At 42.9% G+C, this 16,974-nt stretch overlaps 1 protein-coding gene across 1 annotated transcript in view; it reads right to left on the bottom strand.

Annotated features, from left to right (window-relative positions):
- The window catches only part of DHRSX (dehydrogenase/reductase X-linked), a gene marked incomplete at its 5' end in the record, with an annotated part of 141,815 nt that overhangs the window by 37,370 nt on the left and 87,471 nt on the right, over positions 1-16,974 (bottom strand). The window contains one exon of the mRNA XM_082491803.1: positions 9,801-10,008. Within this exon, the coding sequence (XP_082347929.1) occupies positions 9,801-10,008 (208 nt within the window). The remainder of the gene's footprint in view (positions 1-9,800; positions 10,009-16,974) is intronic.

Raw genomic sequence — 16,974 nt, 5'->3', positions numbered from 1 at the left:
CTTGTTCAGTGCAGTTCCATTGCTGTGTGATCAGCACAGTTCTCAAATGTATGAAACAGACTCAAAGGCTGGTCTTCCCAAAGTCTCAACCAGGATCAGTATGTCAAAAAAAAGTTTAATTTTTCTGTTTGTGTACAATTGATGTTAATTTCAAATGTTTTTGATGATTTTAAATATCGATGGCAAGTTCAAGTTGCAATTACTGTAATTCCATTCTCCCAGGAAATATATCTCTTTATAAAGAATGATATGAATTGCCTCTTCTGAAGCATCATTTTTCTACAGTCAGATGATATGATGCAGTGTTAAGTACTTACTAATATCTGAAGTGGTATTTGAGTATAATGGTATCCCTTGATTCAATTAAAAACCTCCATCAAACAAATGAATGAGTAAATAAATAGAAGCAAGCAAAGTTTTGCATTGCTGTAGCCAAGAAACAGATCGAGGCTTCAAGACTCTTCTATGCCCTCATGACCCTTTTGAGTGATGGGGAAACATCATGGTCACACATCATTTCATGTTATCTCTTGGATAATCTGGATCTCAGGTTATTGAAGATTGTCACACATCTTTTAAGATTATCTCTTGGATTATAACAAGAAGAGCTCTGGGGCATTCCACACCCACTTGTGGAAAGCTTCCTAACTCTCCTGCAATAGTGCTTTTAGTTGAAGGAAGCAATGGGTCTTCTTATAGTTTCTTCCCTTCCACCAGGAGGCATATGGGGCAATAAAATGGCCCAGTAATAACCTGAACAATCCCAAATCTTATTTCTGTTTTGATAAAGCCATCTTAAAACTTGTGTAGCCTTTTGCAGATCAGCTGCAGATTCTGGGCTTTCCGTTCTGAGACTGAAATGGAAGTGTAAGGTCTGGTTATGTATAATAAAGTGCTGCCATTTCAAATCCAGTGCAGTGCACCAAATGTGGTTAGCAGATTTCCAGTAGACTACATGAAATGTGTTGGTGTATATGTGAAGACAATGCAAAGTTTCATTTTGTGGTGGGCTGAACCCAGTGCCCTGCCTCGGAGTTGAGGAGGCGCCGAATGTGTTCTGAAAGTGCAAATGTGTACCACGCTGAAGGACTTGTCTGTCTTACTGGGGGAAATGGCTCGAATGTGCACACAGACTACAAAAGCCTTTTTCCTCTGAGGTGTCTATAAATACTATGCAGAAAATCCTATGCCATCACTCTCTGTCCACAGAAGCAGCACAAGATTATCATGTCTGGCACAACAAAACAATTTTGAAAACCAGTTTATGTTTGTTGAAGCAATCTAACAACTTCCACTTTTTCAAAGTTGTCTTATGTAGTGGGAATATGAATATCACAGCTTCAAACTGAGAGGTAAAAGAGACCAACTCCCAGTACATGAATTAAGACAAAGAACAAGCTCATAAAAAAGACAATTTGTTGAAAACAGTCATGAGAAGTCTTCCCCTCTGTTGGAAGACATTTCTAGGTTAAAGAAGAAATACAGCTGAAACGCCAACAGGTATGAGAGAGATTAAAATGAGGAAGGTTTCTGCACCCATGAATGACTCATAGTCCAGACACGGCAGGAGAAGCTTTTGTTCATGTGAGACAGTATATCAACAGCAGCCCTCAGCCTGTCAGAAAAGATATGGGGTTTAAATGAGCATATGAAAGGGGCTTGTGAAGAGGGGGAATCTTACTTAAGGAACACAAACAATCCAACTTCAGCAAACAAAAAAAACCTGCAAGAAATGAATAACTTGTAGTGGCTCACAGTGGTCCATATCCAGCACTGCAAAGTGGTTATTTCAAAGTATCATAAGTCACAGTGACAGCAACCACTTTCTTTAGCTTTAGAGTTGGTTTTGGTTTTTGTTTTATAAACTTCCCGATACTGTCACCCTGGAACATTGTAAACAGAGACCTGTAATGGAAAACCAAGCATTTCCTAAGAAGGGGTATGGCATGGCCTGGGGCCAGGGCGCCTGAGATCTCTTCCACTTGCAAACACACGAGAAGCGAGTGGAGTCAGGCAGGTTTGGCTTTCCAGGAAATGACGAGAAGTTTGATGTCCAAACCCTGAAAAACCAACACAGGGTCACAGAGCTGCCCCGCCTCAGCCCTAACTGAAAAAAAGAATCAAATGATACTGCTGCTTTGGCAGACTCACTGGGCTTTGGTGGCAATTCAGGTATTAACACACACACACACACCCTTTGAGCTAAGAACCAAAAGATTTCATGTAAAACATAATATTTTAATTTGGACGTTTCTGCAGCGCTGTATTATAGCTAGCATCAATTTTAAAAGCTCTTGAGGTTCTCAGAAAGCTACTGTGAGCCACAGTGCTTCTCGGTCTCCATCCTTCTTGGGAGGGTGAGATGGGGCTGTGTACAGCCAGCCTCCACCTCCCGTGACAACAAAGGCGGAAGAACCACAGCACCTGACACACAATAAGAACAGAAGAAATGGATAGATGAAGCTGCAGCTATACAAGACATTCTGGCATTATTAAAACTCCTGGGGGCTAAAATATTTCACTTTTACAGTGACTTATTTTATTTAGAAAGTATGTTTTTCATAAAACCTGCATTTTTTATAGAGAACACGATTTAATCAAAAGGCCAATTTTTCTTCACAGGTTCAAGTATTCAAATGGCTGGTCTGCTTTTGAACAGATGAAGTTCTCCTTCAATGAAAGAAGAGGTTTAGGATGGGGAGCAGAGAAAAGGTTAAGAGTTACCATTTGTAATTGCAGAGGCAGAAATCTGCCTTCACCTCCCTCTACTGCAGCTTGTAATCCTTAAGGCACGAGGCAAGATCAGGGATGTGTGGTTGTGAAGAACCAGGAGCAACAGCAGGGCTGAACCCAGAGGGGATTTGTGGAAGGCAACATGATAATTTTGAACGTTTCCCTTAACACGTTATTCCAGGGATTTACAGGCATGTATGCCAGCTTTCCTCAGCTACACTAGGCACCTTGAAGGACAACTCTGCGGAAAAGGTACTGTGACGATGGTGGTAGTTAGAGTGATTAAGAGGAATGCTAAAATCATTTGAATAATCACCCAGGACCTGAACTCCAAAGCTTTTAAGGTTCACTCAGCCTTAATGAGTCTTTTTGTTCGCAGGGAAATGTTAAACTATCCTTCCCCTCTCAAGGGTGACAAGCTATCTCCACTCCCTATTCTCCACAAGTCCCATTTGCCTTCTCTGTCACATGAGTGCAGTACACTAACTTTCAAATTACCATTGAACCGTCTTGTCGTTTTGGAAAACAGCATGTCTGCGAGATCCACTGTCCTGTGTGCCACAGAGTGTTGATTTCACCCACCCAACCCACTGTGCGGGGAGAGGTTGAGGAGCAGGAACACCCATATATCACATACCTCCCAACGTGCTGCAATTCTGAACTTGTTCAGAAATACTGTGTCCTACAAATCATTAACCATTATTAATAATCCTTTGTGAAGACCATTAATCTCTTTTAGACAAGAAGGAACTTAACATTGTGACACACAAAGGAGCTACATTTAATGTCCCTGAATACATTGAAGTCTGGTGTTACCTTTGTGATAGCAGTGTTACACTGTGTCACTGTTCTTCAGAAACCAATGAACCCTAAAAGTATTTTGATTAGACAGAATGAAAAAACACTGATAAACGTAAAATTAAAACTTTCCAAAATTGGCATCCTAACTTAAATATTTCCTCATTATTGGTTGCAGGAATGGCTAGGGATCACCTGCGGCCTGCAACAAGGACAAAACCCATGCTGCGTATGAACTAAAACTCTTGTCTTTCGATTGATGAATTGGTCTGCTGATATAAAAGCCCATTTGTGGTGTTGGTGGTTTTTTTTTTAATTAATTTACAGAATTGGAGTTCCGTGCCTTTACCAATACACTCATTTTCCACATCAGTAACTCAATTTTTGCAGTTAATGTTAATTGCTGCAAAAGCAAGGGATCATTTTGCAAAGCAGCAAATCCTTTAGCATTTATACAGAAAATATCTTTCAAAGAAGGGCTGAAATACCCTTATGTAGGTGCATTAACCACTTGAATACTTCTCATTTAACTATAGATGGGAAAACTTGGTAACCTGCTGCAGGAAGAAGATGTTTAACTGAATACAGCAGTGTGCTGCAGTTGGTATTTTGTCCTGCCAAAGGAACACGATTTATCTTGCAAATAGAACCAGAATATGCAATAAAAGTCACTGTGGGGATGCTGTTTAAACAATACAACTCAAACAAAAACATATTCCTTGAGTAAAATAAAATCTATAATAACATGTATCTATCTTATTGTCTAGAACAATCTGTTATGATCGCAATTTCTGTAGTTTTCACAGCATTTTATTAAGCAGCAGTCCAGTGACACAGGTCTTTATATGTAACTGCAAAAGACTTCTGTACTGGCTAAAACGGATTAACAAATAAAAGGGTAACATTTAAAATCCCTCCTACTTCCTCTTACAAGTTTTCCTGTATTATTTAAAAATTTAGAAATAAACCAATAGCACTATGCTACTACTATCCTACATCAGCTTCATGTCTGCTTTTGCTTGAATTGAATATATTGTACATCCCGTAAGCTCTTCCAGTCAGAGAGAATTAAGAAACTACAAGTGATAGATCAGTTGTGAAAAGGCACTGAAGGAACAAACTGGGCATTTTAAAAAAAAAAAACAAACCTTTGAAAAAAGTCTTAAGGAAAAAAACTGTTTTAAACAAATGTCCATCTTAAAAAAAAAGTAATTTGAAACTGATGGAGACACCTTACTTCAACAGGATGACTTAAAAATTAAAGATTTGGAGTTTCAGTTTGATCAACATTATACTTCAGTTTACAAATAAATTAGAAACAAAATATTCTTAAATCACTGAAATCAATGGTTTTGGTCTAAAAAATGGATTCATATTTTCCAAAAGTAATTTGACATTTTAACTTTTCATTGCTATTTATGGACAATATTTTCAAAATCCCAGCAATACTGATGGGACAAAACCCTCGTATTTCTGCTCAAACATAATACAACTTAATTTACCAACAAACGCCACACACACACAAGAAGTTAAGATGAAAGACACTACCCATCCAAGAACAGGAGGTCTCCCGGGACTTTGCTAGGCAGATTTTCCCAGCAGTATGTGACACCTCCTGTTACAGCCCTTATGAACCGCCCAGCAAAGGAGCTAAACTGGAGCTGGGTCCTCTCCCCAGCATCTTCCCAGGTCCTAGGCAGAGCTGTTTACCCTGTTTTACACCAGCTAGGAAGCACATATGGCAGCTGGGATTTTTGTAATTCCTTTCATTCAATCTCTATCGTCTCTCACCTGAGTCATGCACTAGAGCTACAGGGAAAAAATACAGAAATTATCTGGGGGCTGTACCAGCTTGGAGAGTTACAAAAAAAATATCAGCTCCTTCTGCAGTTGAGAAAGCAGAGGAAAGAGAGCAGAAAAAGTGTGACTAACTGTTCCTGAATATACAGGAGACATGAACCAGAAAAGAAGCTGTGTTATTGTGGCTGGGGAGTTCATAGATCTGTGATTCACAGCATTACAGGGCCCATTTGGCATGCAAAAAGAGAGGATGATGAAAGGAATAGTTAGTCATGGAGACAAAGCTAGACAGAACACACAAAGATGCTACCCCTGGGAATGGGAATACATTCAGGTGTGACCCACAGTCTGGGAAAGGGGATAAGGTTGTCTTTCCTTTATTGTCCTAAAATTCCTTCTTACTTTGGTCAGTAGAGTACTTAAAGTGCCCTCCATCCCAGCCTTGTAAGAGCATCATGAACTGCAGTGAACTGTTCAAGCCTAACTCAACCCAAGAGGATGGCACAATGTTCTTCAAGCTTTTGCTAAAACCAGACAGCCATATTCTCTCATGATTATACTTTTTTCTTCTGTCACTTTAGAAAGTATTATGTAAGGTAGCCAAAAGAAGAAAAAAGGACAACCCAGCTATGCTGTTAGAGTGCACAGCAGACTACCCTCAGCATGTAATTGCTGAAATCACCAGTGTTGAAACACTTGCAGATAGCGTTTCTGTTAAACTTTCACCTCCTTGAAAACAGTCATATTCGAAGTAGGGATGAAGGAGAAGGATTTGCCTTAGGGATCCCCTTGTCGACTCATGTGATTGCTGTTGAAAATGGTCTGGATCTAAAAGACCACAAAGGTGTTTGATGTTCTTCTTATATCCTTCAGCAAAAGAACTGGGAGAACAGTCATTGCTCTTGTGCGTTTGCATTTTCAATAACACACATGAAACAAGCTATGCCCTGCCAGTTTGGAACAAGCTCTGTCCTGCCTTGATGTACCCATGTTGTGTCTCTTTCATTGGTGTGTGTGAAGAGGATGGCCAGGAAGGGGGTGAAATGACATTCGTAGGGGAGAAATAGGACCGGGGCTAGGTGGAGAAGATAAGATGAAGATCAATGGAGAGGAGAAAGTGAACTTAAGTGAAAGTGAAAATAAGACACCTTCCCCCCCAAAAAGGAAGAAAAACTGATGAGATAGGGAGGGAAAAGGCAATGGAGATAAACAAGCTCAAAAGACAGAGGTGAAGATGAAAGTATGAACATAGAAATCAAGTAGGCAGGCATGAAGAGAGAGATAACAAAGGAAGAAAAATAATGTAAAATGCAAGGAAAATCAAGAAAAAAATAAATTTACCCTCCTGCTAAAAAGGAGCTGAAGAGAGAAACATGGGATAAATCAGATTGGTAAAATGGCAGAAAACAAACCAAAGAAGAACCGTGGAAGACAGTAATACAAGCTGCATTTAATACTATTCATGGGACAGAATTGTTTGTTATGCTATTGCCCTGTGGTCCCTGTGACACGGATGATGTCCGGCTTCAGAGCAGATCTCTGAGCAGCAAGGACAAGCAATGGGGAACGATAGCTACAACTGCGACTGCCAATCCCAAGTTTCCCAAGTGGCAGAATGATCCCATAGAAAAATCTGTGATAAAGCACAGAACTGAACCTCGGTTTACTGTCTCCTTTATTTCAAGACAGCCTTCTGCCTCTCCTTCTCTGCCACGCTTGACAGATTAATCCCTTCTCCACCACTATCATTCACCTCCAGTTCAGACACTAGCCCAACCAAAATCTAGGAACACTGGGACAAGAGCGTGGTAAACAATTCAGTCTGCTGCCACTGGTAACTTTTCCAGCACAGAGTACGGCACCCTTTCTCCACTGTGAATAAATGACTCCAAATTGTTTTGCTGCCTTCCTGCAAGGTTAGGACTACCAGCCGATCTGGGAACATAAACCCAAGCCATGAAATGGATTACGGCCAACCAGTGCAACTCAAAATAAGGAAAAAGCCAGTATAAAAATTTTAGAAAGACCTCCCATTCACACAAGCAGCAAAAATGAGGGATGGCATCACTGGGAAACTCTGGCAATTCGTGGAACACTATCATTACAGTCCTTATCATGGGTGTCTTTACCACATCCATTAAAGCTCTTAAACACTGCTCAGAATCACAAGGCAACTCTGAGGCCCTGTGGTGTAGGCAATGCCTGTGTATGGTACCCCGCAACAGTCCTCCAGGGTTGCTAAACCACCCACTCATGCTGTAGGCACACACTCGAAGCGATCTCACTGGTTTTAGCAGCACTTTTTATGCGATAACTAACTATTCGCTCGAGTGGGGGCCTTATCGGCAGTTAAGGTTAAAAAAAAAAAAACAATACAGGAGTATCTTCTTCCATTTGAACCAAGAAAAGGTCTGGAGCTGAATCCGCAGCCTCCTCCGGGTCCCACCAGTGGGCCTGTGTGCTCAGAAAGCAGCCACCGCTGCTGCCCCCGAGTGATTCAGAGCATCCATGTGGGAAAGAGGAAGCAAAATCAGCCAGAGTCTGTTGTCCTTTATAGTTCTTTTTACACGAATAAAGTCAAAATGCAAGGGGCAGGGTTTGGCATAAAAGCTGCAGGTAGATCTCACTGGTATATTATTTTTTTTTACATCAGATTGGTCATGTTCATGCTCAACCATAACTCTCCTAACTGAAACATTTCTGTTTCCTTTAAAATATGAGTTAATAATGATGAATCACAGGTAAGGATGATCCTAAATTAAAGAGGCACACTACAAGGCTTTGCTATAATGAAGGAAACTACTGTTATCTAGAGACACAGAACAGTCACGTCTAATTTTGCATTCTGCCCTTAGCCCAGAGAAATACTAATTACACTCCCCTTAGCCCCCTTGCGTGGTGCCATCCAGCACATGTCCACCAGAAACAATGAATACATACATCAAGTGAAGAGTAAGAGTAATTTCCTGTGGTTGTTTTACAAGCAAGAAATTAAACTGTGACTACCCTGCAGAGTTTAAACAATGTGCCTGTAATAAAACCGATGCTGTAGTATGTAATCAGAAGTCAAACAGAAAGTTCGACACGCTTAATGCAGCATTCATATGTAAAACGTCTGCAGTGGAAACAGCCCAGCCTTCTAATTTCAGTCTTTTTTCCAAAATGAAACCTCAGGCCAGGTGCCTCTGAACTAGTGCCGAAGTCCCTGTCAAAGGACAGAGACGGAATTTCTCCACGGAAATGATGCAGAACTCAGACTGGCTCTGTGCAGGCAGAAATGCTCTGGAGCCCATCACAAGACAGGCTCTGTTTGAATCTGTTAGTAAATGCGTAATTGCCACACGTGACTGCATGGGGAAATTTTGAAATGTATCTATATCTCAGTTATCCTGCCCATTCCTCAATTAACTAAACAACACTGCATGGTTGCTGTATGACAACATAGACATTTACCACATCATTTGATGTCTTCCTAATATTAGAAATATCCCATAGACATTCACCCACAGTTTTCCTAAATGAAAGCAGTCGGACGGAGTACGACCATGCATTTTAACTCATCTTACTGGGTTAAAACCCCAGGATGGCCACGCACTTGGGTCTCAGTAAGCTCTCAGGGAAGTGCAGGGAGCGACCCAGACAAAAACCAGGGCTCCAGCTTTTGCAGTGAATCACCAGGATGATGTGTGAGAGGGCAAGCACCACGGGGACAGGAGGGATGAGACAGCCCAGGGACAGGAGGCGGGTGGGGAAGCTGGAGAAGGGCTGTGAGGGAGGCAGAGGTTGGGGACTGGGACATCAGGACCGGTGCAGTACAAGGCAGAGGCCAGAGGCGGCAGGAAGGAAGGACGGTGTGCCAGGAGGTGCGGGCCAGCGGGCAGAGCTGCCAGGGAGGAAGGAGCAGCAGGCAAGGTGTGGGCTGGGTGAAGCTGTGAGGCAGCTGGGCAAGTGGGGCTAGCTGTCCCCCCAGAGCCAAGCCAGGAGCCCCACGCTCAGTGGGCAGGGAGCTAGCAGCTACAGGCATCTGTCTGTGCCCATCTGAGGGCAGGATCAGGACTGCTACGTATGCATTTATTTCAGGATGAAGTCTATTAGCATTCGCCCAAGCCATTTGATAACATCTCAATTATTGAGAGTCTCTCTGATTAGGCAGTGAGGAGTCCAGGCTCTGTACCACAACTGTCACCACAGTGTAAGCATCAGAAAAGAAAGCAAGGCTTTCAAGGTTCAGAATAAAAGACTCAGTTTACAAGTTTATAAATTATTTGTATCTTTGACTGAAGGCTGCAAGCTTTGTTCAGGCCTGAAAGATATTAAGCAACTGCTTGAGAACTACCATTAACTAAAAAAAAAAAAAAAAAAAAAAGGCAAGAAGAAAACCCCACATTCAGTATTCAGTAACAATTCTCTTGGAGTTTAATCTGCACACCATTACTGCAGATCACTGAATACCAAAAATGGATCGGTACCTGCTTTGTAAGTCGTTCAGGTGCAATTTGCCTACATAATGGGTGGCTGATGAGACAGTGATGATCCTAGCATTGTGACTGTGCGTTCCTGATTGCTTCAGCGTATCCAAGAGGAGGTTAGTCAACAGGAAGTGTCCCAAGTAGTTCAAGCCGAAGTGCTCCTCAAACCCGTCCTCTGTCTTCCTTTCAGGGACCAGCATCACCCCAGCTGGAGGAGAAAGTAGAAGTAAAACCTGTTGATTTATTTCAGAGAAGGAGCAAGCTAGAAGGAGCACGGATCTCCTGCTGCAGAGTGTAAACATGGCATTTAGAGCAATGAGTGATTGGAGATGGCATGTAAAGTGTAAAGCCAACACTGATTGATTCCTGCTGAGAAATATGTCGAAACCCTCACATCAGCTCCTTCATCCAGAAAACAGGTAAACTGACTCTCTCCCTCCCTCCCTCTCTCCCTCCCTGCAGGATTGTGAGGATAAATGAGTTCATTTGTGAAAAGCGTTTTGAAGACATTAAAAGTTGAGTTAACCCATTGCTGCTGTGCCAGAATGCAATGCTGCAGAATCACATCAATAATGAATCCACCTACAGTAGGTGGGAGCTGAGTGATCCCAACAACATTCCCTCCATCAAAGAGCTCAGAGCAGTGGAGACAAGACCAGGCTAAGCAGCAGACCTGCTTTCCCAGACGGCTTTCTGCTGAGTCCTGGCTGGAGTTTAAAGATCTGTTGAGTCTTCGTCTGAAATCTGCAACTTCTATCTCACTGGTGTGGGTGAGAAAAGATGTAGTAAATTTACCCAATACATCTTAATTACTGTGCTTACAAGCAGCTGCATATTGAAATGCCTTTTTGAATGCTTATTTTGGCAATATTTTTGCATATATTTCTACAAACCACAATTTTCAAACACAGTGCCTAAAATAAGTATCCACATCCCTAGCACACAAAGTTGATTTCAGCATCCTGCAGAGAATCCTGAGCTCATGCATAAATAGAGGCCATGTGGGGCATAGCTATCCCACTCAATTATGATGTGAACTTGAATGTTATAAATTATTCTTATTTTATTAAAATTTAATTATCATACAAGTGGACTTGCCCTTTGTAATTTTAATGTAGATGGACGTGGCTCAAGGATAATAATGTTGCAGGCCATTTGTCTTCTCTCTAAAATACATGGATAGGACACAGCAGAAAGGCCACCTCTGCTCACAGACACGAGAGAATGTCAGCTTCACCCTCATGCTACTTCATGTGTCCATTAAAAAGCCTTTAACGTTCAATTTCTTGACGTCAGCCCAATGATGGCATATTACGTTACTGTTTTAAATTGCACATGCTGTGCATCTGCACCGTTCCTTCTTTGGGGGGGGTCCCACCACCTGACAGTACTGCTTCATTACTGCTGCTCAGGCTGAGGAGGAGATATTTTCAGGATCTTTTTAGCACAGCCAACACCCGTAGCGATTCACCTATGGCTGTTTATTGCTTAATGGAGCAACTGGAGAAGCAGCGTGAGGGAAAAAAATGAGAGAAGACAACAGAGCAAACAAAAGGTGTAACACAGCGTACCTGCATATGGAGACCTTAAGACTGAAGATGAGCAATGCTGGCTGATGGTACGATGAAAGAAACACAACACAAATTGCATGACCAGGGTCTACAAAAGCTCTGACTGTCATCTCTCTCTGTCATTACAGGCAGTCTCCCAGATCCCTCAGAATGATGTGAAAACCCAGCTGCCGGGTGTGGTTTCTCTGCATGTCAAATCTTAACTTTAACAACGGAAAGACACAAATTAGAGGGTGTCTGGTTGCGTGTCCCGTTGTATCCTCCTTCCTCAGCAGTGCTTCCTCTGATGCATGGTACAACTGCTCAGAGTTGGGAGCAGATTTCCATTTCCTCCATGATCTGCATATACGGCATATAATGACATCCAGAACAGCAGCCGGGACTGAACACTGGCGTGAAGGTTACAGGTAGACAGAAAGGTGAAACAAGTCCTGCTGCAACTTTTTCTTGTTTTCAGGGAAGAAGGAAAGGGTGGGAAGGGCAACAAACCCCGGTCTCCCCAACCAAGTCTCAGCCTGCTACTGTGCGAGTTTTAGCAAAGATGGGGCTTAGCATGGGTTGTTAGAAGGCAGATGGGAACAGCACCACATCTCTGAGCACATGGGCTGGTACAAGGAAACGATTTGCATCTCTCTGAGGCCCATCCTGCCCTCCAAAGCTCTGACACTTGGAAAAGGCAGTAGGAAGCAGTTTACCAGAGGTCTATCTGCAGCAACACCGGTAAAATGCACGCCCAAGAAAAGGCAGCCAACATAAAACAACCCTGGCACAGAAGAGCTGATGTGAACCCCAAATACTGCTTCTGCATCTGCCAGGGCTGCTGCAGGGCTATAGCCCCCTCCACGCACACACACACTTCTGCCGGCTGAGTCAGATGGGGAGGGATGGAGGAATCTGTCTGAAGTGCTGTAGATGGCTGCTACAGCCATTCAGCTTTGCCTCATGCCCAGCGGGCAATCCCAGGGAGGCTGTCGCTGCTCTCATCAGCCCCAAGGATGCCTGTGCTACAGCATCTGCCCCCTTGACCTCCAGAGAGGCACAGGATTTCAAGAGCACACAGGGGCTCTGCCCTCCACCCCAATTAGTCGCCACCATCTGTGCTGCACGTCCTGGAAGCAGAAAATGGATCTGAGCTCAGGTCAGGAGATGGAAAAAATTTACAGAGTCGTGCAATGCACAACTGTTAAGATACACATTCCTGAAAGTTATTTTGTTAATTCTTCAAGAGCTTCCTCTGAGCAGAAATTGTGGGCAAGTCCTTGAGCAGACACAATCACCTCTGCCTTCATTTGCTGCTACTACAATTCCCTTTTCGTCTTCAAGAGCTGGTCAAATAATATTAATCCAAAACACTTTTGAAAGATTTTCTTTTTTTAAAGGCTCTCATCTTTGAGGTGATTCATATCAAGGCTATTAAAAAAATCTTGCCCTGTAATTTGAGGGCAGTTTCTCTTATTTGAGTAGAAGCCATTTTCATTCACTGCAAAGGAATACCCAACAGGCAACTGAACCTGGCTGCTTCTCCGACAAAAGGGAACACCTTGTAAGTGTAGCAGCAAGCTCTCTTTTTTAAATTATTAACTACCTAACATTCAGTAGATACTAAAAGTGGCATGCTATTGATTTTCTTTTGTCCAGAAACGTCATCAGCTTTACTCAAGGGCCCCAAATGGTAACTCTAAGAATGAAAGCTGCTTCTATTTTTAATTCTTTCAATTAATACAATACTATTTGAAACATTAAAAAATGCCTTTTTTTTTACCTTACTTCTTCACTGTAAACTAAGAATGATTTTGTTTATTCTTCTGGTACAGAATCCATACAACCTACTATCTTTCTGATTTTAATTACCAATAGTCAGTCTCCTCAGTTTTTTGGAGTGCATACGAAATTTGAAGTGGCAGACGATTAATGTCAAAGACCTCAATTCTGATACAACTTTCTTATACGTTTTCCCTCTGATTTAGCTGGATTGTTTCCAGAAGATTTATTTTAAAAAATGTCAATGTCAGCATGGCATTAGAAAATGAATTCGTAAGTAAGCTGAACATGAGCTTTTACTTTGTAATTGATTAGCTGTTATTGAAATATTCAAGCAAAAGACTGACAGTACGCACGCAGAAAACTGTCTAAATGACACACCAATGTGTGATTTTGCAAGAGTAGAAATAAATTAGCATAAGGAAAATATTTTGCTGCAACTGTGATGAACAACTGTTCTTATATAGTAATACATTCCAATGTGCTGCAGTTATGTATTTGTTGTAATATGTTCAAATTATATGCATTTTAATTAGCTATAGTGAAAAAAAAATCTATCCTTTTTACTTTTATGACTAGTCGTATTTTTCTCTCAAAGAACAAATACACCTCGAGAACTGTCATTGTAGACAGTCATTTATCATGACTTTCTATAAAAGTTTCTAATGAAACTCTTGGTTTGGGATCCATCAATGAATTAGTCTTATGTGATTTTAAAAGCATAATGGATTTGATAGTGCACACAGCATAACCAACAAGTTCATGACAGCTGTAAATATTATAGGCCAGGCATACCGTATTTTTATTGGATTATACAGGAGCATTTGTACCATGCCTGCCTGTACTGCAGATGATGGTAAACATTGCTGCAATTCCTGTACCTCCCACTGCAAAGACGTCCTTCAGCTCCATCATAAAATATGTTTTAAAAGCTTTAAAAAGACAAGTATTTCACTCATCTAGATTTATTTGCAGTGAGCTACTTGGAGGTTTTTAAAGGTGGTTCTCTCAAAGTCACTACAAAAGAAAGATTTAAAATCTCCTTTTCACATGCAGAACAAAATGTCTTCCACCCCAGCCAGGCTCAGGGGAAAGGGTTTGGAGGCAGCAACGCCACATGCAAGTCTTTTTATACCCAGCAACCCAAAGGCTGGACAGACAACGCAAGAGGTCAGCCACATACACTTAGGTGTAACACCTTCACAGCAGGAGGCAAACCTATATAATCACATTCACCCAATTCTTGCTATTTACAAGGAAGAGATACATATCGTACCAAAAAAGTTCCCAAGGGGAAAAATTAATAGAGACAGTAACTCCAAGTAAAAGCACAAAGCCTTTTCTCCATACAGGCTTTGTACTGGTGCAGCTGACTCATTTCGCAGCATTTTATCCCATGACTGCAGCCACAAGGGGTGACCCACCTCACTTAACAGAGGGTCAAAACTGCTCTGCCCTGCACACCCCTACACCAAAAGATGCACGGGTGGATCAATCTAGCTATAGAATAGTATAGCCCACCTCTCTCCTAAATAGGGACAGCTATAGGAGAGTGAACATCTCGATAACTGTATAGCAGCATCCCCTGGGTAGGCTGCCTATACCAGACTGCTCATGCCACCTAATTCAGTTGGGCTATGCTATCCCAGAGTATGCCTGTCCTGTGGATCTCTCCTGGCTAGTGAGCAACAAGAAGGTGCAATGCCTTATTAGACGAATTGCCCCAGAAGCACCTACTGGAGACACAACCTTACCCACATAACTGCTTTTTACAGGTATGCCTCCTCTGGGCTGCAGAGAGGTGAATTTACAGCACTGCTGTGAAACACTGCTTGCTGAGGTAGGTCTGTAACACGGAGCCCAGTGCTAGCGGTATCCCAGAAAAGCGTTGTGAGTCTAGACAGGACCACACACAGAAGTTGGATTAACAGTATGTGAAAGCTGAAAAGGCAAAAATCCAAACAGTTAAGAAGAAAAAGACGAAAATACAAATGAAGCTTGGTACAGCTCTCCAGTGCTATGGTCCTGTTTCCTATTGCCCCAGAGGGACTGGTGGAGGTAGTTAAGACTCTTGCACTTACTAATATCTTCTGAAGTCCTGTATACATGTATGTACAGTTTTCTAAAGCAAGCTGGGAGGACACTGAAGCAAAGCAAGGAATTTTATCCCATGGTGTAATAAAGACACCTAGATGACACCTAGAGTCCACACCAATGTAGTGTGGGCTCTAGGTCCTCTTGGACATCTGCAAGGACATCTGCATTCAGCCTCTCTGGCATCAGTGACAGGACAGTGTCCCGTGCATGGATAGTCCCTGAAGGGGACTAGACACCATGAAAACCAGTTTGTTAAACTGCTGCCGAGAGCAGGGCAGCATTGGGACTGAGCCCTGAGCTGCAGAGGAAAGCAATCTCCAGCGGGTTCAGTCTCTCCTGCTTCTTCCCAGAACAAGGTCCTCCACAGGAGTCTGCCTGAGCCTCTGCTCCAGCACTGAGCAAGTTCCCACTAGCTCCTGTCTCCTGCTCCTTTGCAAGGGGCTCTGCACCACCCGTTGCTATTTTGGCGTGCTGGCTTCCTCACAACTCCCCATGCTGGCCAAAACGCACGTCCCTGCCTAAGCCAAGAACAGTGTGCCCCTTCCCAGCCAAAGCTCTGGGCTGCGCTCCCCTCCCTCCTCTACCCTCAAAAGCTGGTGACCCAACACTGATCTTATCAAGGAACAGCATATGTGCGGGAAGAGGGGGAGAGGCTCAGCCCCAGACACGCATATCAGCTTCATCTGCCTCTCTGCTTCCCTGCAAACAGTAAGTTCGTTCTCCCTAATTTTCTTACCCAGCCACTCTAGCTCTTTTGTGTCTGAATCTCATGAGATCTCACTCTGCATCCTGCAGGCATTTGCCAGTCACATGTCTGGCTCGCCCTTCCCTCACTTCTGAGGCTGTTTTCCTTACAGGACCACGATCCACAGCTCTGAGGCTCCCACCATGTCATGGTTTAGGCCAAAATCCGCTACTGGGGACCTGGGGGACCCCAGATGGGACCGACAGATGCTCCCCTCTACCCCTCTTCAAAAAGAGAGGCAGAGGAGGGAAAAAGAGACTTATGAGTTTAGAAGGAACTAAACTATTTTAATGAAATATTAATAATAAAATAAGAAGAAATAATGAAAAATATATACAAAACCGTATCAAGCTCCCAAGATGACAATCACGTCACTGGCTGGCACTGGGGCAGTCCCAGGCTGGACTCAGTGACGGACGGGAACTGGATTCCGGATCTGGATTCAGGATCGGGATCACAGGCAGACGAACAGAGTCCTCCTCAGACGTCGGCCATTGAAGGAAGAGCGCTGACCCTTTGATCCCTCAGGTTTTATACTGAGCATGAGGCAGATGGGATGGAATACCCTGTGGGTCAGTTTTGGGTCACCTGTCCTGTCCGTTCCTCCCCAGGTGGGACCCCACTATGCTTTTCCGCTTCCGACCCTCCAATGGGGCAAATAACAAAGTTGGTTGGCCTTGGCTGTTATAGCAGTAAGAATAAGCAGGACCCTCTCTGCACACCATGCCTGGGCATCAGCTATAAACATTGGTCTTATCACTCTGAGAGAGTGAACATTGTCTGCACAATATGCAGTTAATTTCAGTAGTTAGAAGAGGCCCAGCTAAGAAGCAAAGTTACTGAACAAAATTGGTTCTGTTTTACCTCTAACCAGGACACACCAGCTTCCCCATTCTCTCTTCAAAATCAACAAGATGTGACACAGGGGTAGATGAGAATTTGTACAAGTTACGTCGAAGTCAATGGCCAGACAGAAAGAGAAAGGTTCCAATCACATCCC

Source organism: Vanellus vanellus (genome assembly GCF_965231255.1).
Source record: "Vanellus vanellus genome assembly, chromosome: 1".
NCBI classification, from domain to species: domain Eukaryota; kingdom Metazoa; phylum Chordata; class Aves; order Charadriiformes; family Charadriidae; genus Vanellus; species Vanellus vanellus.
Note: the sequence above shows the minus strand (reverse complement) of the source record. Positions and strands in the feature narration are given on the sequence as shown.